This window comes from Musca domestica, unplaced genomic scaffold (assembly GCF_030504385.1).
Source record: "Musca domestica strain aabys unplaced genomic scaffold, Musca_domestica.polishedcontigs.V.1.1 20, whole genome shotgun sequence".
Classification (NCBI taxonomy): domain Eukaryota; kingdom Metazoa; phylum Arthropoda; class Insecta; order Diptera; family Muscidae; genus Musca; species Musca domestica.
Genome location: NW_026712250.1, coordinates 12,547,751 through 12,571,419, shown reverse-complemented (window position 1 = coordinate 12,571,419; position 23,669 = coordinate 12,547,751). Strand labels below are relative to the sequence as shown.

Genomic DNA, 23,669 nt, shown 5'->3' with positions numbered 1-23,669 from the left:
AACAACTATTTTCAAAAGAAAGTTATCGATAAGATATTAACATCGATAAGATGTAAAGTAATCGATAAGATATCCTTAGTTTTTAAGAGAAGTGATGGATTACAATAAATTTTAAAAAAAGTTATCGATAACTTTATTTTTCTAAAGAATATTTTATTTTTCTAAAGAAAAGCGATAACAATTGTTTTTCTAAAGAAAAGTAATTGAAAGCAACTTTTCTGTGAAGAATAATATTGTTATCGATATTTTGTTAAGGAAAACTTATCGATTTCAATTCTCGTCTACTAAAATGTCACCGATAACAACTTGTTCTAAATAAAAATTAAAAATTACAATATTGTTTGAAGAAAAGTTATCGATAACATTTTTTTTCCCAGCCCAAAAGTAATCAATAGCAATTTTTTTCTAGATAAAAGTTATCGATAACAACTTTTTACAATGAAATCTTTTCGATAGCATATTTTTTCTAAAGAAAGTTATCGATCACAATTTTTTTCTACAGAATATTATTAATACCAATTATTTTTCTATTGAAAAATTATCGATAATAGTTTTTCTTCTTTAGGAATCTTATCGATAAAAACTCTTTTTTAAAGAAAATTTATCGATAACAATTTTCTTGTTAAGGAAAATGAACGATAACAATGTTTTTTTTTACATAAGATTTGTCGATAACAATTTGTTTCTAAAGAAAAGTTATCGAAAAAAATGTTTTTAAAGAAAAGTTATCGATAATATATGACATCTAAAGAAAAGTTGTTGATAACAATTTTTTTCCACATTTTTTTCTAGAGAGAATTTATCGATAATTCATGTTTTTTAAAAGAATGTTTCATAACATCTATTTTCTAAAGAAAAGCTATCGATAAGAATTTTTTTCGTAAAGAAATGTTATCGATAAAAACTTTTTTTTACAAAAAAAGTTGTCGATAATAAGTTTTTTTTAAAGAAAAGTGTTCAATAACAATTTCTGGAAAGTGGTCGACAAAAATATTTTTCTAAAGAAAATTTATCGATAATATATTGTTTATAGAAAAAAGTTATCGATATAAGCGGTTTTTTACGCGGTTTTAAGAAATGTTATCGAAAACAACATTTTCTAAAGAAAAGTTGTCGATAGCACATATTTTTGAAGAAAACGTTTCTATTTCCTAAAGGAAAGTTATCGATAACATTTTTTTTCTTAAGAAAAAATTATCGATAATAATTTTTTTCTTGAGAAATGTTATAGATATCTCTTTTTTCTAAAAGTACATTTTTCGATTGCCACTTTTTTCTTATGTAAAGCTATCGATAACAACACTTTTCCAAAGAAAATTTATCGATAATAACTTTTTCTAAAGAAAAGCTATCGACTAATATTTGGACAATGTTTTTCTAAAGATAAGTGTTCGATAACAATATTTTTCTATAGAATTGTGGTCGATAACAACATTTTGCTAAAGGAAAGTTATCGATAATATTATTTTTCCAAAGAAAAGTTTTCGATAACCACTTTTTCCTAAAGAAAAGTGATCCATAACTTAATACTTTTAAAAAAAGTAGTCGATATAGTCAATATTTTATCGATAAGATATTGTTTCCAAAAAAAGTTATCGATATAAGCATTTTTTTACATAAAAGTGGTCGATATCAATTTTCTAAAGAAAAGTTGTCGATTACACCTTTTTTTGAAGAAAACATTTCTAGTTTCTGATGGAAAGTTATCGATAACAATTTTTTTGTTAAGAAAAAATTATCGATAACAACTCTTTTCTGGAAAAAAGTTATAGATAAAGAAAAGTTGTCGATTACACCTTTTTTGAAGAAAACATTTCTAGTTTCTGATGGAAAGTTATCGATAACAATTTTTTTGTTAAGAAAAAATTATCGATAACAACTCTTTTCTGGAAAAAAGTTATAGATAACTCCTTCCTCTTAAAGAACATTTTTCGATAACAACACTTTTCTAAAGAAAATTTATCGATAACAATTTTTTTCGAAAGAAAATTTATCGATAACAACTCTTTTTCTAAGAAAAGCTGTCCACTAATATTTCGACAATACTTTTCTAACTAAACATTGCACATAAACATGTTTTTATAAGAACAACAATAAAGGGATTAAGCCTGACCATTTTGCAACAACAAAAATGTGTGATAACAATATTTTTCTATAGAAATGTGGTCGATAACAACATTTTGCCAAAGTAAAGTTATCGATAATATTATTTTTCCAAAGAAAAGTTTTCGATAACCACTTTTTTCTAAAGAAAAGTGATCCATAACTTTATACTTTTAAGAAAAGTAGTCGATATAGTCAATATTTTATCGATAAGATATTGTTTCCAAAAAAAAGTTATCGACATAAGCATTTTTTTTTCATACAAGTGGTCGATAACAACTTTTTCAAAAGAAAATATATTTATACTTATTAGTTTTCGATAACACCTTTTTTTAAAGAAAACTTTTCTATTTTCTAAAGGAAACTTATCGATAACAATTTTTTTCTTAAGAAAAAATTGTCGATAACAACTCTTTTCTGCAAAAAAGGTATAGATAACTCATTTTTTCTTGAAATACATTTTTCGTAGCAACTTTTTTCTTAAGAAAAGTTATCGATAACAACACTTTTCTGAAGAAAATTTATCGATAACAATTTTTTTAAAGAAAAGCTATCGACTAATATTTCGACAATATTTTTCTAAATAAACATTACCATCGTTCTCCACTAATAAACAAACGTTGTTTTTATACAAAACAACAATAAAGGGATTAAGCCTGACCATTTTGCAATAACAAAAGTGTTCGAAAACAATATTTTTCCAAAGAAATGTGGTCGATAATAACAGTTTTTTCAAGTAAAGTTACCGATAACAACCTTTTCTAAATACAAATTAAAGATGACAATATTTTTTTTTTTTAATCGTTTCCGATAACAATTTTTCTATGGAAAACTTTTAGCGATAACATTATTTTTCTAAACAAATTATCGATTAAAATTTTTCTAACTATTTTTTAGGAAATGTTATCAAACACAAAATAGTTCTAAAGAAAATAGATCAACAATTTTTTTTTCTAAAAAAAAAAATTTGAAAACCACTTTTTCGAAGGGAGCAGAGATTGTCGATAACAACGTTTCGATAAATGATCTATAATGATAAGAAGTTTTCTTTGGAGAACAGTTGCAGATAACAATTTTTCCTTGGCTAAAACTCACCGATCACCCATTTTACATAGATAATAGTTGCCGATTACAACATTTCATATCCTAAATTCAAATGTTTTTTTTTTTGAACGCCACTCACATCGAAGCACGGCTCAGTGAACATCTGAGAATGTTTTGTTTCAATTACTCGACAATGCCATTGTCATTAACGTTCATCTTTTCCATGCATAGTTTGTGACCCTGAGCTCTTGTTGTTACACTTCTTTGAGTTTTGTCACATTTCTTGTGAGAAATCAAAGTTCTCATTTACCAAAGTTAGTTTATGTGTGGAGGGCACACACACATACACTCTCACACGCACGAAACTTGTACAAGGACATTTTGTTACATCTGAAATTTGAGACAATTTGAGACAGGGAATGAATGAATGAATGCATGAATCAACCGGCAAATGTAGTTATGAGAACACAACACACACACACACTCACTCACTCACTCACATTTGGCTTAAAAACCAGACACCTTGACGACGTCATCGCCGAGACAATGAAAATAACCAAAAAGGTATGAAAAGTAAAAAAAGGAGTCGTAACATTCTCATCGGATCCGAAACAGCAAATGACACCAACAACTACAGCAAAAGCAACGACAAAGGTGGCTTGATATTGCAATTTAATAGCCATAATGTGGTCTTGTTAACTCTTGTCTTTTACCATGAGAACCTGACATTGACAGGAAAGAAGAAGACGACAAAGGGGCCTGCAGCAGACAAAGAAGAAGAAAAAGAAGTTTCAATACCAAAATATTTGGTGTGCAACAAATGAAGTAAGTGTGTGTGTGTGTGTGAAAGAGAGAGAGAGGGTGCTGTAAAATATTCGAGCCAGTGGGTTGTGAAAAAAAAAACAATTAAACAAGCGTATAATTGAATGTCGGATTAAGACATGTTGGCAACAGTGGTGAGATACATATTCGCCAGAGGAAATTAGTTCATAAAATAGTTATCGATAATAATCCTAGTTCACAAAAAATAAAATACGAATATTTTCAACGAAAAATATTTTTGAAAAACTCCACTCGTTCTCCACTAATAAACAAACGTTGTTTTTTTTTTATAAAAACAACAATAAATGGATTAAGCCTGACCCGACCAAAACTATAAAAATAGTTGCCGATAAAAAAATTTTTAACACATAGAAAAGTTATCGATAACAACTTTTCTAAAGAGCAAAGTTGTCGATAATAACTTTTCTCTAAATACAAAAGCTATCGATAACGATATTTTAAAATGAAGAACTTTCGATAATAATTTTTATAGACCCTTTCCGACGATAACAATGTTTTTATATTTGAATGTTATCGACAACCACTTTTCTGTAGAGAACATTGATTGACAGAAGCTTTTAATGTAGGAAAGTTATCGATAGCAGCATTTGAGAGAGCGAAATTATCGATAAAAACGTTTTTATATTTCAAATTTATCGATAATAATTTATCTTTAGCGAAAAGTGATCGATAGTAAATTTTTATGTAGGAAAGTTATCGATAAAAACATTTGTAAAGAGTGAAATTATCGATAAAAACGTTTTTATATTTCAAATTTATCGATAATAATTCGCTGTAGCGAAAAGTGATCGATAGTAAATTTTTATGTAGGAAAGTTATCAATAACAACATCTTAAATATAGAAATTGTATCGATAACAACATTTCAATAGAGCATAATTATCGATAACAACGTGTTTTTACATAAAAGTTATCGCTAATCACCTTTCTGTAGGGAAAAGTGAAAGTTAGTTGAAAGTAGGAAAGTTATCGATAACAATTTCTCACATATGGAAAATGTATCGATAACACTTTTTTGATGCAGGTAAACCATCGATAACAACATTTGAATAGAGCAAAATTATCGTTAACAAGGTTTTTTATGTAAAAGTTATCGATAAGAACTTTTCTGTAGAGAAAATTGATCGACAGTAAATTTTCAATTCAATTTAAAATGTATCGATAACACCCTTTTTATGTTGGCAAACCATCGATAACAACATTTATATTGAAGAAAATTATCGATAACAACGTTTTTATATTTACCAGTTATCGATAACAACCTTTCTGTTAAATATGGAAAATGTATCGATAACACATTTTTATGTTGGCAAACCATCTATAACAACATTTGAATGGAACAAAATTATCGATAACAAGGTTTTTTTTACATAAAAGTTATCGATAACAACTTTTCTGTAGAGAATATTAACATTAATCGATAACAACGTTTTTATGAATAACGTTTTTCGATAACATCTTTTCAGTAGAGAATGGTGATCGATAGAAGCTTTTCATGTAGGAAACAGCTTTTGTGTACAGAAATATATCAAGAACACCTTTCCCCCGGAGGTAAACCGTCGATAACAACATTTCTACAGAGAAAAATGAACGATAACAATTTTTTCATATAAAAAAGTTATCGATAACAACTTTTCTGTAGAGAAAATTGATCGACAGAAAATTTTCAAATATTTAAAATGCATCGATAGCACCCTTTGTATGTAGATAAACCATCGATAACAAAATTTATATCAAAGTTATCGATAACAACTTCTCAAATATGGAAAATGTATCGATAACACCTTTCCCATGTAGGTAAACCATCGATAACAACATTTGAATAGAGCAAAATTATCGATAACAACGTTTTTTATATAAAAGTTATCGATAACAACTTTTCTGTAGAGAAAAGTGATCGATAGTAATTTTTCAAATATTTAAAATGTATCGATAACAACTTTTCCAGGAGGATATATCGCCGATAACACCATTTCTATGGAGCAAAACTATCGATAACAACGTTTTTATGTATAAAGTTTTTCGATAAAAGAGAATGGTGATCGATAGAAGCTTTTTATGTAGGAAACTCATTGATAACAGTTTTTGTGTACAGAAAATATACAAATAACACTCTTCCTCGAACACACTTGATAACAACATTTCTACAGCGAAAAATGACCGATACCATTTTTTAAAAATATAAAAAATATCGATAACATCTTTTCTGTAGAGAAAGGTGATCGATAGAAGTTTTTAATGTTAGAATTTTATCGATAACAGTTTTTGTACACACAAAAATATCGAGAACACAATTTCTCCGTATGTTAGCCATTGATAACCAAATTTTTACAGAGAAAAAGAGTCGATAACAACGTATTCATATTTTATGATCGATAATAACTTTTTATGTAGAAAAGTTATCGATAACCACTTTTGTATATAGCATATTTATGGATAACAACTTTTCCATATAGGTAAGCCCTCGATAACAATATTTCTACGGAGAAAGATATCAATAACAAGATTTTTATATTTGAAAGTTATCGATGACATTTTTTCTGTAAAGGAAAGAGATCGATAACATATTTTCTGTAGAGAAAAGTGATCGATTACAACTTTTCTATAGTGGAAAGTGATCCACAGTATTTTTTTATGTGGGAAAGTTATCGATAACAACCTTTTAAATATAGAAAAAATTACCATTAACACTTTTTTCAGGTATGTAAACCATTGCTTACAACGTTTATATAGAAAACAATTACCGATAACAATGTTTTTATATTTGAAATTTATCGATAACAACTTTTGTATAAAACCAATTTATCGATAACAACTTTTCCATGTAGGTAAGCTATCGACAACAAAATTTCTACATAGAAAAATATCGATAACAAAGATTTTATATTTCAAAGTTATCGATAACAACTTGTAGAAAAAATTGATCGATAACAACTTTTCCGTAGTGAAAAGTGTTTGTTAGATGCTTTTTATGTCGGGAAGTTATATATGTATCGATAACACCTTTCACATGTATGTAAATCATCGATAACTGCATTTCTACGGAGAAAACTTATCGATAACTACATTTTTATGTTTAACAGTTATCGATAACAACTTTTCAAACAAAGAAAAGTTATCGATAACAATTTTTCAACAGAGAAAAATTATCGATAACAAGGTTTTTATATTTAAAAGTTATCGATAACAATTTTTCTATGGAGAAAAGTAATCGCAAGAAGCTTTTTATGTAGGAAAGTTATTAATGACAACGTTTCGATATAGAAAATTTATCGATTGCATCTTTTCTATAGAGAAAAATTATCGATGACAACATTTCTATGGATAAAAGTTATCGATAACAATGTTTTTATATTTACAAGTTATCGATAACAACTTTTCTATGGAGAAAAGTACTCGCTAGAAACTTTTTATGTAGGAAAGTTATCGATAACAACATTTCGATATAGAAAAATTATCGATTGCAACTTTTCTATAGAGAAAAATTACCGATAACAACATTTCTATGGATCAAAGTTATCGATAACAAGTTTTTTATATTTAAAAGTTGTCGATAACAACTGTTCTATGGAGAAAAGTAATCGCTAGAAACTTTTTATGTAGGAAAGTTATCGATAATGACATTTCGATATAGAAAAATTATCGATTGCAACTTTTCTATAGAGAAAATTTAGATAGTAACTGGGAAAGTTATCGTTAAAAAAATTTTGTATATAGTTATCGATAACTACTTTTTCCATGTAGGTATGCAGCCGATAACACAATTTCTATGGAGCAAAGGTATCGATAACAATTTTTTTTTATACAAAAATTATCGATAGGGGAGGGAAGAAAATCGATTATCGATAGTGGAGAGAAAAAATCGATAGTTGTTTTGTAGAGAGGGGTGATCGTTAGCAAATTGTTATTTAGGAAAGTTATCGATAAGAAATTTTGTATACAACAAAATTATCGATACAACTGATCGATGGAAGCCTTTGATCTAAGAATGTTATCGATAACAGCCAATATTTACATTATTTATTATTTTTTAATCCCTTTTCCATTCCACTGTTATCGCTTGGCCATTCTGGTGTCCATCTTCACCCTTCGCTGTCCCATCTTTCTGTTGTGTGGCTGGCTTCTTTACATTCTTTACAGGTTGTGTGAGGATGGCATTCGGATTCAATGTCTTTACACTTTTGTGGACAATTTCTTTTCAATTTTATTTACTTTTTTTGTTTTGTTTCTCTTTTTTGGTTTCTCATTCAGTGTTTCAAAGGCTGTGAACTGTGGTGGAATGCCTTAAAGGAATTTGAGCCCTGCCAGGAAGCATGTGTAAGTATTCTCACCAATGGAGATGAAGCCAATTTTTTTAGTTGGTGTTGCTGATGCCTGGGAAAAATATTCGTTCTCCTTTGTGCACATGTTGTTGTGTTTGTTTTCATTTGTCCTCTTATTTTTTCTTTCTTTGTGTGTTTGTCTGTGTGTGTCCTCTAGTCTTCCACGCAATTCTATCCCTTTGATTTGCCCTGTATTTCCGCCTGCGAACAATCACAACGCCACTATTGGCACTTACAGCGTTTACGTTCGCAACCAGTTGTGACGAGTGTCCGACCCCAGCTGTTGCACGACACTGACGTTCTGAATACATTGACACTTAAATGGCCCATCAGTGCGGAATTGTTGCCGGTGCAATATTTCGCCAGCAGACCATTTAATATACAATACCAATATGTGCTGGAGCCACCACCGAATTGGGCGCCATCGTCCGCAGAGCCATCAACGGCATTTGTAAATGACACCACAGGCATCAATGGTCATGGACAGGACGATTACTCGCAACAGGATGTGGAGATTGCAAAACAATGGTGGAATTTGGCCGATTACAATTGTAATGAGAACTTCGAGTGTGATATAATGGATGGATTGGTGCCGTACATGACATACAGGGTAAGTTGGAAGGAAGGAAGGACATGTATGGGGTCCTTAAAAATATTTAGGAAAAAATCCGCATGGAATACTTATTTTTCCCCACCTCTAGTTCCGTTTTGAAATACCCTTTGGCCAAAACCTGGACGATGTGCTGTACACCCCAGCCTCCGAGGTTTTTACCACTCCGCCAATGGGTGCCCCAATATCAGCACCCGTGATTAAGCAAGCCATTGCCCTAAGCAAGAGCCATTTGGCCATATTCTGGACCCAGGGAAAACATACAAATGGACCATTGAAAAATTACAAACTTGAGGTGGCCGGAGGTAGCGATGATGAGGAGAATGGAATTTCAGATGAAATGGTAGGTAACTTAATTGAATCCTCCAACCCTGAACCCTTATCAAAAATCCCTTAACTTTCCAGCTGCTACCACCAAATGCCACATATATTATTCTCTCGAATTCCGAACATGAAGACTACACTATACGGCTGGCCATGATCAATGAAGAGGGTGAGGGTCCGTATGCAGAGACTCAGCTGAAAAAGCCAATTGCCAGCCATGCGTCCTCCACCAAGTTTAATCTTAACACTTTGCTGGTGTCATCCGAACATGGAATTGTTTTGAAATCATTGGATCCCCTAATCGAAACTAAAACCTTATTTAAAACCAGCGAGGCGATAGCAGATTTTGATGTAAATCATCACACAAGGCAATTATTTGTGCTGGATAGCAGGGGCCAGTTATTTAGGTAAGGAGGTCCGCTATCTAACGTTATTCTGTAGTTATTTTTTTATATTTTTCTTTTTCAGTTTCTACATTGAAAATCCCCTGAATTATTCGGAAATAATTTTTAAGCCAAAGAATGTTAACTTTGTGGCCAGGAAAATCTCTGTGGATTGGTTAAATCTACGGCTTTATATGGCAGGAGAGGTAAGGTTGTCTGTTTTTAAATCTTTGAAAAAAAAATCCAAAATGAAGAACTTTTAGTTTGACTTTCCCCTAAAGTCTTGGGTACCCCAAATTTCTTTTCTTGGGTATCCGAAATGCTTTGTCCAATGCTCCTTGGGAACTCCATAAATAAACACTGTATTACACACACCTAGGGAGATACAAACCCGTTAGGTGTACTGAAAGTCTCGAACATCCAAATGTATATCCAATCTGGCGTGGAAATCTCACGTGTATCTTCAATATTTTGGCTTTGGGTATCCTAGCACGGCTTGGGTACCCAAAATGAAGTACGTATCTCAATTGCTTTGGATATCCCAAATAATTTGGGTTATTTTAAGGGCCTGGAAATCCCAAATGATTTGGGTTTTCCAAACAAGTCGGTAGTGTTGGGTATCTCAAATGATTTGAATAATTTTAAGTGACTTGGGTATCCCAAAAAAACTTGGGGTTTTCAAACAACCTGGGAATCCCAAATGTTCTGGATATCCTAGATAACTTGGTTATTCCGAAAGGCTCGGGAGTCTCAGACGTCTGTGGGTATCTAAAATGAATTAGGAATCTCAAATATCTAGGTTATAGCATATAGTTTGGGTATTCTAAATCATTTAGGTATCCAAAATGGCTTGGGTATCCCAAATGGTTGGGTGTTTATAGTGCCTTAGTTATCAACATGACTTGGGTATTCCGAAAATCTCGGGTGTCTCAAATGTCTTCAATATCTTAAGTGAATTGGGAATATCAAATGTCTAGGTTATACCACATAGTTTGGATATCCCAAATTATTTGGGTATATTAAATGGTTTGGATATCCCAAATGGCTTGGGTTTCCCCAAATGACTTGGTTATCACAAATATCTGGGATATTCCAATTAGCTTAGGTATCACAAATGGCTTGGGTACCAAAAATGACTTGGGTATCTCAAATGGCTTGGGCATAACAAATGGCTTGGATATCCCTAATTTCTTGGGTACTCACAATGCCTCGATTTCCCCAAATGACTTGGGTATCCCAAATAATTTGGCTATCACAAATATCTGGGATATTCCAATTGGCTTAGGTATCACAGATGGCTTGGGCATCACAAATGTCTTCGGTACCAAAAATGACTTGGGTATCTCAAATGACTTGGGTATCTCAAATGATTTGGATTATTTTAAGTGACTTGGGAATCCCAAAAAAACTTGGGGTTTTCAAACAATCCGGGAATCCCAGATGTTCTGGATTTCCTAGATAACTTGATTATTCCGAAAGACTCGGAAGTCTCAGATGTCTGTGGGTATCTGAAACAAATTGGGTATTCCAAATCTCTAGGTTATTTGGGTATCCCAAATAGTTGGGGTATTCCTAGTGGCATAGGTATCCAAATGACTGGGAATTTTCGAAAAAAAAACTTGATAATCCTAGATGTCTTGGATATTCTAATTGACTTGGGCATTCCAAAAGACTGGGGAGTTTCAAATGTGAATTGAGTATCCAAACGTTATAGTTTGGATGTCACAAATTGTTTGGGTATCACAAATGGCATGGGAGTCCCAAATAACTTGGATATCCCAAATTTCTTGGGTACTCACAATGGCTTGATTTTCCCAAATTACTTGGGTACCGCAAATGGCTTGTGTATCCCAAATGTCTTGAGTATTCCAAATGGCTTAGGTGCCACAAATGTTGTGGGTATCCCAATTTTCTAGGGTATCTCAAACAGTCTGGAAATCCCCAATGAGATTGAGAGAAAAACTTGATAGTTCTACATGTCAAGTCCTAAACGACTTGGGTAGTCCGAAGGTGTCGAAAATTTTAGATGTCTTGAGTATCTCAAGTGAGCTAGGTATCCAAATGTCTAGGTTATATCACATAGTTTGGGAATCCCAAATGGCTTGGGAATCCCAAATAACTTGTGAATCTCAAGTGGCTTGGGTATCCCAAATACCTTGACTTGTGCATCCCTAAAAGCTTGGGTATTTTCAATGTCTTATGTACGACGAATGGCTTGGGTTTCCCAAATGGCTTGGGTATCCCAAGTGACTTGGGATTATCGCATAACTTGATAATCCTAGATGTCTAGGATATTCTAAATGACTTGGCCATTCCGAAAGTCTCGGTAGTCTCAAATGTTTGGGTAAACTGGGTATCCAATGCCTAAGAGGCTTGTGAATTCCAAATGGCTTGGGTATCTTATATGTCTTGTGTACTCCAAGTTGCTTGGGTACTCCAAATGTCTCGGGTATTCCAAATGGCTTGGGTATCCCAAATTATTGGGTATCTCAAACGATTTTAGAATTCCAAATGGCTTAGGCATCCCAAATGGCTTGGATATCACGAAAGCATTGTGCATTCCAGACGTTTGGGGTATCCTGAACTCTTTGGGTATCTCAAACGCTTTGGGAATCCAAAACGCATTGCGTATCCCAAACGCTTAAGGGATTCGAAAGGCTTTGGGTATCCCAAACTCTTTTAGTATCCCAAAATCTTTGGGTATGGCAATCTCTTTGGGTATCCGAAAATCTTTGGGTATACCAAACTCTTTGGGTATGGCAATCTCATTGGGTATCCCAAAATCTTTGGGTATACCAAACTCTTTGGGTATGGCAATCTCATTGGGTATCCCAAAATCTTTGGGCGTCGCAAACTCTTTGGGTATTTCAAAGGCTTTGGGTATCCCAAACTTTTTTAGTATCTCAAAATCTTTGGGTAAACCAAACTCTTTGGGTATGGCAATCTCTTTGGGTGTCCCAAAATCTTTGGGTATCGCAAACTCTTTGGGTATCCCAAGCGCTTTGGGGATTCGAAACGCTTTGGGAATCCCAAACTCTTTTAGTATCCCAAAATCTTTGGGTATTCCAAAGACTTTTGGTATCCCAAACTCTGTTAGTATCCCAAAATCTTTGGGTATACCAAACTCTTTGGATATGGCAATCTCTTTGGGTATCCCAAAATCTTTGGGTAACGCAAACTCTTTTGGCATTCCAAAGGCTTTGGGACTCCGAAAGTCTTCGGATTTTCCAGGCGCTTTGGGCATCCCAAACGCTTTAGGAATCCAAAACGCTTTGGGTATCCCAAACTCTTTGGGTATTCCGAAACGCTTTGAGTATCCAAAAACTCTTTGGATATTCTTAACGCTTTGGGCATCTGAAACGCAATGGCTATCCGAAACGCTTTTGGGTTTCAGACGCTTTGGGTATCCGAAACGCTTTGGATATCCCAAACGCTGAGCGTATCCCAAACTCTTTGGATATTCCAAAGGATTTGTGTGTCCCAAACTCTTTGGATATTCCGAACGCTTTTGCTATCCCAGACGTTTTGGGTATCCGAAACGCTTTGGATATCCCAAAAGCTTTGGATATCCCAAACCCTGCGAGTATCCCCAACGGTTTAGTGTTCCAAAACCGGTGTAGGATTTCTTTAACGCTCTCTTCAACTCTTTTCTCTCTCTCTCTCTCTCTCTCTCTCTCTCTTGCCGACCCATTACAAACCTTGTTGCATTATTTTCGCTCACTGTTTTTCTTCTTCTCCCTTTCAGATCTCCCCAAGCCACTGGCAACTGATTGTCACTGACCTTCAAGGTTCGATAATTGAAATTCTCGCTGAAAATATTGCAACTCCCATTAAGAGCATACAAGTTGATCCTCTAAATGGTTGGATATTTGCCACCACTACAGAGGATCAGCTGCTACGAATCAATTTGTCCAACGGGTTACTAACTCCCTTACCCAGCCATTTGCGAATCACAGCATTCACGAACGACTATGAACATTTCATGCTGAAAACATTTGACGACGAAGAACGTTCCGTTTACGAACTTAGCTATGATGGCTTGTATTCCAAGAAACTATCTGATCGCATTCCATATAAATTTGAGGGCAGTATCTTAGGATTTTATTATTTGGATGATATTTGCCTGATGGCGGCGAATGGTACACATTTCCTGATGCAGGATAATGAGAGTAAAAAATTGGATCTGCTGGCATTGGACGAGCTGGCGGAGAAGGTGGTGCCATTGTTTGCTGGCCGAGAGGCTAAGCTATTGCAACCAGTGCCTCGGCCCTTGAAGAGTCCGGGTAACTTGCAGGCGGTGCTTTCGGATACCAAGGCCAAAATAAGTTGGTCCCCTCCCCAGAAGCTGGAGGAGTTTCAGACACCGGCCAGCTGGCATAGCTGGGAATATGAATTGGAAATCATGGATGTGTCCAGTAATAGTGCCTTCAATATTCGCGGCATCAAGTCGCGGTACTTTGAGGTGGAACGTTTACAGGCGAATAATTTGTATAAGATAAAAGTGCGGGCCATGTTTGTGGCGTTGAGTGGTCGGCTGTCCAGCGACTCGAGTGAGTGGTCTGAGGAGTTAATGACTCGCACCTGGCCCATGGCTAATCATAGGCTGTTGTGGGCCAGCCAGCGAGGGTTGTTTGAGTCAAATGAATTGGCCGAGGCTGTGGAGCTTAGGAGAGGTGTGACGCAAGCTGAGGGTATCCAAAGCTTTGTCCAAGTCAATAGCTCGCTGTATTACGTCACGATATCGGACGGAAGGAGGGAACTGAAGTGCCTGAACCTAATGAATCCTGAAGTGATGTGTGGCTTTAGGGCGGAAAATGTGTTTTCCATGGATTATGATTGGCGTGGTGGCCGCCTCTATTGGTCGGATGTGAAAAGAAATTGTATCCTGCGTTCGGATTTGAAGGGCAAAAACATGGAGCTGCTGCCCATATTTGAAGCCCGCCAGATTAAAGTAGACTCGCTGAGAGGCTATTTGTACTACAGCAGCGATTCTCGTTTGGTGAGACGCTATCTCAATGGAGCTCTCCCGGCAGAGGAGTTGGAATACTATCAGATCAATGGCAATGGGGAGGTGATTAAGGGATTCACATTGGATTCCATGGCCAATCAGTTGTACTGGCTGGTCCAACATCAAGAGGAGCCGTTGCGACTCTTCCGCTCCGATGTGGATTTGCCGAAAACCGAGGAATATTTGGAACTTCCCGCCGATGTTGGGGCGGTGGAAGAAAGTCTACAATATGTAAGGGAAATTGAGGGTTTCCTTTTGCTTCGCTCCGATCGGAATACGGCAGTTATGCTGCGCAAGGAATTCCCTGGCCATGTGGCAGAGATACAAACTCCTTTCCAGGGAGAGAGGCTAAATTTCGTGAACCTACGTAAGGATTTCATGGGTTTCATGGATTATCGCATCGTCCCCGATGCCGTGGACCGGGAAGCCATCAGAATCACCGAAGGATTTTGGGATGATTTCAACATCAAATGGCCGGCGCCGGGAAACAGTGAGCATTTATCGCTCATCTACAGGGTTTTGGTGGCCTCAGTGGGTGATAATTCGACAGCCAGGGATGTTCTCAGTTTTGAGGTTGCCCAGCCGCTTGTGAGAATAACAGAACTGAAAATCTCCTCACACATGATCAATGTAAGCATTACCCCCGAATCCTGGTGGAGTAAGGGCCCAACATCATGGTCTTTGCTCCGGACACCTTCGGCTGATCCCAAACAGCCCAAAAATCTAAGAGTATTTGTGGAACAGCTGCAGGAACCTTTGCAGGATGAGGCCAACATTACGGCCCTGCTACGCTGGGAGGCTGCGGACAATCTGAGCAATGAAAAGGAGGCCTTTTACAAGGTCTTTTGCTGGCACAAGGATGAGCTGTTCAGTGTCAAGGACATTGAGGACATGGGTCGGGATACCCATGAAATGAGGTTTTATAATTTGCATCAAGATGCCACCTATATGTTCCAGGTCCAGGCCTTTTCGTTGAGTCGTTCCAAGGGCGGTGAGAAATCGGCTCTGCTAACCTATCACATCAACCCGGAGTTCCAGGCGCGACCGAAATTAATGTTCAGTACCCCGGAATATATTGGAGAATTGGACATGGATTTGGGTAGCTCCAAGGTGTGGTTGTATACCTCTAGCGAGGTGGAGCATATGGCTGTGATGCCGGGCGAACAGCGCCTAATATGGGTCAATGACAATGTGGAACTGATGACCTATCAACCCGGATCATCGGCCCTCAAGTTGGCTCGCATGCGGGCCGAAGTTTTGTCCCTGGCCGTGGATTGGATTCAACGCCAGGTCTATTGGGCAGAGTTGTCGGGTGACATCGAGCGTCCGGTGGATGTTTATGTCTTGGATCTGACCCAATATGAGGGTAAAGTAATGCTGGGCCAGCGATTGTTTTCCCTCAGTAATGGCAGGCTTTTGAGGGATCTCCAGGTGCTGCCCTACTCCCAGCTCATGTTGTGGCTCGAATATGATTTGGAGACCAAGGAGGGGTCATTGCAGGCTAGGAGTTTGAAAAATCTAGGGGAAGTGAAATTGAAAAATCTCCCTTTGGCGCCGCTGCAATCGCTATTTGAGGGATCCTGGTCGGCCGACATGGAGACAGTAAATCTGGTGGATGTGAAGGGCAAGTTGTACTCCTATGAAATCGAACGTCAAATTTTGGTGACCACCAAGATACCCATCATGTCTGGGGATTCTGGTACGGATTTTGAAAGGGATGCGGGATATATTTATTGCCTCAGCAATCACACGCTGAGGGCCTATAATCGTAGGAAACACAACCTAGAGTACTCCATGAATTTCGAGGATATCAAGGTCATTAAGGCATTTAACTATCAACGCTATCCGCCGAGAGAGTGTTTGCTGCCGGCTGAGAGTCACAAGGAAGGGGAGAAAGAAGAGGAAAGAGGGGAGGCGGAGAGGGAAGAGGAACTGCTCAAAACCCGTCTGGTCAAGGCAGTGGGCCAGAGATATGTTTTGCTACAGCCTCCCCAGCATAACTTCCTTGGCCAATGTGAGCTGCCCATACCTGGCCTGAAATATCACCTTCACCTGGAGCAGGAGGGCAACCTTAGGCAACATTTTGAATTGAGCGGAAACTTTAGCCAATTAAATGTGACTGATCTCAGACCCTACACCAACTATACCCTTACCCTGGAGGCCTATTCCTATTACCAACAGAAGCTGGGGCTCAATGGAACCACCTATCCCCCATTCACTGTCCTTACCCTACCTGGAACACCCAGCCAACCTAGGAACTTTAGCCTGGAGGTCATTAGCCCCACCGAGGTCTTGGCCACTTGGCAGGAACCCGAAGAACTCAATGCCCCCCAAGTGCGTTATGCCCTTAGCTTCATGGAGGATGGTGCGGCCCGGGGCTATCGTGTCGATTTGGAAGAACTGGAGTATACCCTAAGGAATCTCAAGCCCCTTAGTAAGTACTTCATTTGGATCTCCGTCTATGCGGGAGATGAAATGAACAGCACCGAAAAGGTGGCAGTCAACACCTATGCCGAACCCCAGGACCTGCTGCTGGTGGAGGCGCAACCCTTTAACTTGACCTTGTTTTGGAATTCCAGTATTGACTATAGCTCCGTTATCCTGGAGTGCCTACCCCACAGCCAAGATCCTGAGGTGACCGCCTTTAGCGTGGACATCAGCCAGCTGGATGGCAACATAACCATTACCAATCTGGAACCCAAGACGAAGTATGAGTTCTATTTTAAACTCGTATATCCGCGGTCCTCACATCCCTATATCTGGCCCGTGGAACAGGCTGGACATTTTCTTTACGAAACTTTGGGTACGGCACCCGGACGTCCTGGGCGTCCAATGCTGGAGCTAATCAGTGGTGAGATATTCAAAATCAATTGGGAACCGGCCCGGCCACATGGCGCCCAAGGTCTCCACTACAGTCTGGAGGGTCTACAGGCCCGCAATAGCAAACGTAGCCGACGTGAGGCCATTGCAGCTGCTTCGTATGACAGCAGCAACCTTAATCACACGTCCAGCATTAGTGTCATCTCCCAATTGCCCTGGGCCGAGGAGTTGCAACCCATCGAAGACAAATGGATTGTGGTGTGCAACACCACGGAGTTAAGCTGTATCATCAGGGAGCTACACACCCTGCGCCTGCTAATGTTTCGTGTTCGGGCCCACAGTAAGGAATATGGCTGGGGTCCATACAGTGAGGACAGCGAGCGGGTGTTGGAACCCTATGTTTCGCCACAAAAACGCAACTCATTGGTTTTGGCCATTATGGCACCGGTGGTGATTGTTGCCACTTGTGTCATCATTTTGTTTGTCATACGCAAAGGTAAGAAGCACGACCTCCCCCCCCCACCCTAACACCTCTCATGCCATTACTTTTCTTCTCTCTCTGTCTTTCTCTCCCACTTATGGCTGCGGTTTCTTCTTCACACAGTACACAAACGTCGCTTGAAAGCCAAACAATTACTGGCCAAAAGCCGTCCCAGCATATGGAGCAATGTGTCCAGCATGCAACAGCAGTTCGATCGCAATCGTGCCTTTTCCATGACCAGCAATGCCACCATGTACACGGGGGGGCCACTGAGTGATGCTGACATTGCCCTGCTGCCGCATGTTAATTGGAGTCAAATTTCATTGTTGAATTTTTTGGGCAGTGGTGCCTTTGGCGAGGTCTATGAGGGTTTGCTGAAGCATGAGGACAACGAAACACCCGAAAAGGTGGCAATAAAGGTAAGGAAGAACGGCATTTTTAAAGTGTTATACCATGAAAAAATGCCTTGTTTTTTTTTCAAAAAGAAATTGGAAATTTTTGCTTTAAATTAAATGTTTGAAAACTGTTATACAAAGAATATCCACATCTTTCTTTAAATTTAAGGTTTTGAAACTGTTATACAAAGAATATGAGAAATTTCCAAACTGAAATTGGTGTTACAGGACTAAAAAACCCCTTTGAAACGCCAAGTATATCAAAAATTGAAATTTCTAAAACTGTTATACAACTGTTATACTGATTTTTTTCAATTGAAATTGGTATTATGCGATTAAAAACCCCTCTTATATAAGCAAAAATAACAAATTAGCAAATTGTTATACTAAAAATTGAAATTTTTTGAAACTGTTATACAGATTTTTTGATTAAAAATTTCCGTTATACGGTTATTAAAAGCCTGTTATACGTCAATATGAAGAATTTGCAAACTGTTATACTGAAAATTGCAATTTTGGAAACTGTTATACAACTGTTATACTGATTTTTTCGATTGAAATAATTGTAATGCCTTTTAAAAAAGCCTAAATATGTATTAAAATGACAAATTGGAAAACTGTTATACTAAAAATGGAAATTTTGGAAACTGTTATACTGATTTTTTTGATTGAAATTTCCGTTATACGGTTAATAAAAGCCTTTTATACGCCAATATGAGCAATTTGCAAACTGTTATATCTAAAATATCAATTTTGGAAACTGTTATACAACTGTTATACTGATTTTTTTTCGATTGAAATGAGCGTAATGCGTTTGAAAAAAGCCTATATATGCATTAAAATCATAGATTAGAAAACTGTTATACTAAAAATTGAAATTTTGGAAACTGTTATACTGATGTTTTTCATTGAAATTTAGTAGTTCACTATTAAAAAGTTTTAAATACTCTGATATAACAAATTTGCAAACTGTTATACCAAAAATTGTAATTTTGGAAACTGTTATACTGAGTTTTTTCGATTGAAATAAGTGTAATGTGTTTAAAAAAGCCTATATATGCATTAAAATCATAAATTAGAAAACTGTTATACTAAAAATTGAAGTTTTGGAAACTGTTATACTGATATTTTTCAATAAAATTTAGAGATTTTTGCATTAAATTGATCGTTATATGATTAATAAAAGCCTTTTATACGCCAATATGAAGAATTTGCAAACTGTTATACTAAAAATTTTATTTTTGGAAACTGTGTTACAACTTTTATACTGATTTTTTTCAATTGAAATAAGTGTAATGTGTTTAAAAAATCCTATATATGCATTAAAATGACAAATTAGAAAACTGTTATACTAAAAATTTAAATTTTGGAAACTGTTATACTGATATTTTTCATTGAAATTTAGTAGTATACGATTAAAAAATCTGTAAATATGGTGACAAAACAAATTTGCAAACTGTTATACTAAAAATTGTAATTTTGGAAACTGTTATACTAATTTTTTGCATTGAAAGTTGCATTATACGATTGATAAAAGACGTTTATAAGCCAATATAGAAAATCTGCAAACTGTTATACCAAAAAATGTTAATTTTGTAAACTGTTATACAGCTGTAAAAGAGATTGTTGCATTAAATTGATCGTTATACGAATAATAAAAGCCATCTATACGTCAATATGAAGAATTTGCAAACTGTTATATATTAAATAGCAATTTTTGGAAACTGTTATACAACTGTAATACTGATTTTTTTCGATTTAAATAAGTGTAATGTGTTATACTCAAAATGTTATACTCAAAATTGACATTTTGGAAACTGTTATACTGATGTTTTTCATTGAAATTTAGTAGTTCACTATTGAAAAGTTTTTAAATACTCTGAAATAACAAATTTGCAAACTGTTATACTAAAAGCTGCAATTTTGGAAACTGTTATACAACTGTTATGCTGACGTTTTTCGTTGAAATTTGTGTTTACACAGGGAAATTTTTTGTTGGTTATATCTTTTGAAATAAAAAAAAAAAAAACTTAAAACTAAATTCTCAAGAAAAACTGTTATAAAATCTAAAAAATCAGGTATAACAGTTCCAATTAGTTAGTCGTTTTAGGAAAAAATGATCGAAAATACATTTTCTAGTATCAAAGACTACTAAAACTTATATTTTCCGAGTATAACTGTTTGTATAACAGTTTCAAGAAAACTGTTATACAAGGAAACTTTGTCTTGGTTATATATTTTAAAATGAAAATAAACTTGATATTATATTTTAGATACATTACACATTCAAAAAACTGTTATAAAATCTATAAATCACGTATAACAGTTCTAATTAGTTGTTCGTTTTGGAAAAAATGATCGAAAAGACATTTTATAGTTTAAAACACTACTTAAACTTATATTTTCAAAGTATAACAGTTTGTATAACAGTTTCAAGAAAACTGTTATACAAAGAAACTTTTGTGTTGGTTATATCTTTTAAAATGAAAACAAGCTTAAAATAAAATTTCCATTAATTAAAGTTTCAAAAAACTGTTATAAAATGCATAAATCAGGTATAACAGTTATAATTAGTTGGCCGTTTGAGGAAAAATGATCGAAAACACATTTTTCTGGTGTAAAAGACTGCTTAAACTTATATTTTAAGAGTATAACAGTTTGTATAACAGTTTCGAAAAACTGTTATACAACGAAATTTTGCGTTGGTTATATCTTTTAAAGTGAAAATAAACTTGATATTAAAATTTAGTTGAATTACAGTTTCAAAAAAACTGTTATAAAATCCTTAAATCAGGTATAACAGTTCTAATTAGTTGGCCGTTTTAGAAAAAAAAAGGACCGAAAGAACATTTTCTAGTGTTAAACACTACTAAAACTTATATTTTCAGAGTATAACAGTTTGTATAACAGTTTCCAAAAACTTTTATACAACGAAATTTTGTGTTGGCTATATCATTTAAAATGAAATCATGCTTAAAACAAAATTTCCGACGAAATAAGTTTTCAAAAAACTGTTATAGAATCTATAAATCAGGTATAACAGTTTTGATTAGTTGTCCGTTTGAGGAAAAAACTACCGTAAAGACATTTCCTCGTGTAAAACTCTTCTCAAAATTATTTTTTCTGTGTATAACAGTTTGTATAACAGTTTCAAGAAAACTGTTATACAGTGATAACAATTGCCGACAATGGGTTTTTAAACGTAAATGAAGATACAATACAATTTTTAAGTATAACACATTTATAAAAAACTGTTATACAACGAAAATATTACAATTGGAAACGTGTTTTTGCATGAAAATATTTTTAATCTATTATTTTCCATTAGTAAAAGTGTGTATAACAGATTGTAAAAACTGTTATACGGAGTATAACAAAATTAAACTGTTATACAAATATAAATTATCCCAGTTATAGCAAACTCTGAAGCTTGATTTGTTTTCGCAACAGCAAGAGTGTTATGTTCTCTCCAGCAAATAATTGTTATCTTCTCTTTGCAGACCCTCCGCAAGGGAGCCAGCGAATTTGCCGAGCTGCTACAGGAAGCCCAGTTGATGAGCAATTTCAAACATGAGAATATTGTGCGTTTGATTGGCGTCTGTTGTGATACCGAATCGATTTCCATTATCATGGAGCATATGGAGGGTGGTGATTTGCTGAGCTATTTAAGGGAGTCCCGACCAAATTCCACGGTGGGTTTAGAAATATTCATGGAGTTCCTAGGGGTTTTTATTCTCTCTCTCTCTCTCTCTCTCTCTCTTTTACAGAAACCTGTTGCATCTCTGCAATTGTTGGATCTCATGTCCATGTGCATTGATGTGGCCACGGGCATGGCCTATTTGGAGGACATGCATTTTGTCCATCGTGATTTGGCATGTCGCAATTGTTTGGTATCATCGAGAATACCCAGCCGGAGGGTGGTGAAAATTGGAGACTTTGGCCTAGCTCGGGATATTTACAAGAGCGATTATTACCGTAAAGAGGGTGAGGCATTGGTCCCTGTACGCTGGATGGCCCCGGAGAGTTTGGTCGATGGGGTTTTCACCACTCAGTCGGATGTCTGGGCATTTGGCGTTTTATGTTGGGAAATTTTAACCCTGGGCCAGCAACCCTATGCTGTGCGCAATAATTTCGAGGTTTTGACCTTTGTCAAGGAGGGAGGACGTTTAGAACAGCCGGATAACTGTCCAGATAAATTGTGAGTGGGGGAAGGAGGAGCAGGAGGAGATTTTGTATATTTCAGAAATATTGAATTTTTTTTCTTCATAGATTTACTTTAATGTCCGAATGTTGGCTAAGCGATCCCGAGGAACGTCCATCGTTTCGAAAAATTTTCAACACCCTGCTGTCCGTCAAGACCGATGTACGTCGGGTCAGTTTGGGCTATAACATCGATGACAGCGACTATGCCATGTATGCCAATCAGCATGGCATTGTTTTCAGCAGCTTCTTGGGTACCCCGCTAAACAAAGTCAACGAAGAGCGACGTGAGGAGGAGGAGGAGAGCTCTGAGTCGACATATGAATGCAAACAAAATCTCAAAAATGAAGAGGAGACAAAACTAAATGCCAATGGGCGTTGTGGCGAACCGATGGAAAAAATCGACATGAAAGTACATTTTGAAAGTGGCAGCCACATGGTCAAGACGTCAGACTGTGATTCGTTGAATGATGAGGCCCATTTGATTGATGCCAAATTATATCGGATGCAAGAGAATCCCGACTATTACATCAATGAGGGAGTGTCGAGATTATAGAGATGTCCATAAATATTATTTCCGAACAAAAACCGCCCCTCTTGCCCTTCCATTTGAAAGTGAATGAAAAAAAGCCAAGAAAATGCCAAAGTATGAACAATTATTTCGCAAATCTATGGAGACTGTTTAATTAATTATTATAATTTTTTTTTTGTAATTTTATTAATGAAAGGAAATTTTTGTTAAAATGAGTTTATATAGCAGAGAACGAGAAACGATGTATTATTTAAGTGTAAAATATTTTTTTCTAATTATAAAGAATTATAAAAATTATGGAGATATTTAGGTTAATATGCGAATTAAATGTATTTTTCAAATCAATTTTGAATATTTTTAATAATAAAAAAAAATTAAAAACCATAATATTGATTTTTTTTGTTAATTTTTCCAATCATTTTTCAATTTTATAACAGTTTGTATAACAGTTTTGAAACTGTTATACACCGGAAATTTAACTAAGGCAGCTATTTTATTATTGGAAATATTTTTCAATCATTTTTTGCATATTATTAGGCCCATATTTATAACTGTTATACAGATAAAAATTAAAAAAAAAAATAATAATAAGTTGTTCACTAAAA

The 23,669-nt window shown here is 35.6% G+C and overlaps 1 protein-coding gene across 1 annotated transcript in view; it reads left to right on the top strand.

Moving 5' to 3' along the window:
- LOC101896128 (protein sevenless) overlaps window positions 1-23,110 on the top strand; it is a 48,422-nt gene extending 25,312 nt beyond the window's left edge. The window contains exons 4-13 of the mRNA XM_059122446.1: window positions 8,241-8,306; window positions 8,469-8,921; window positions 9,013-9,264; window positions 9,327-9,652; window positions 9,714-9,834; window positions 13,374-17,952; window positions 18,061-18,356; window positions 21,833-22,024; window positions 22,100-22,530; window positions 22,602-23,110. Of these exons, the coding sequence (XP_058978429.1) occupies window positions 8,241-8,306; window positions 8,469-8,921; window positions 9,013-9,264; window positions 9,327-9,652; window positions 9,714-9,834; window positions 13,374-17,952; window positions 18,061-18,356; window positions 21,833-22,024; window positions 22,100-22,530; window positions 22,602-23,088 (7,203 nt within the window). The 3' untranslated portion in view covers window positions 23,089-23,110. The remainder of the gene's footprint in view (window positions 1-8,240; window positions 8,307-8,468; window positions 8,922-9,012; window positions 9,265-9,326; window positions 9,653-9,713; window positions 9,835-13,373; window positions 17,953-18,060; window positions 18,357-21,832; window positions 22,025-22,099; window positions 22,531-22,601) is intronic.
- Window positions 23,111-23,669: the final 559 nt, after the last annotated feature.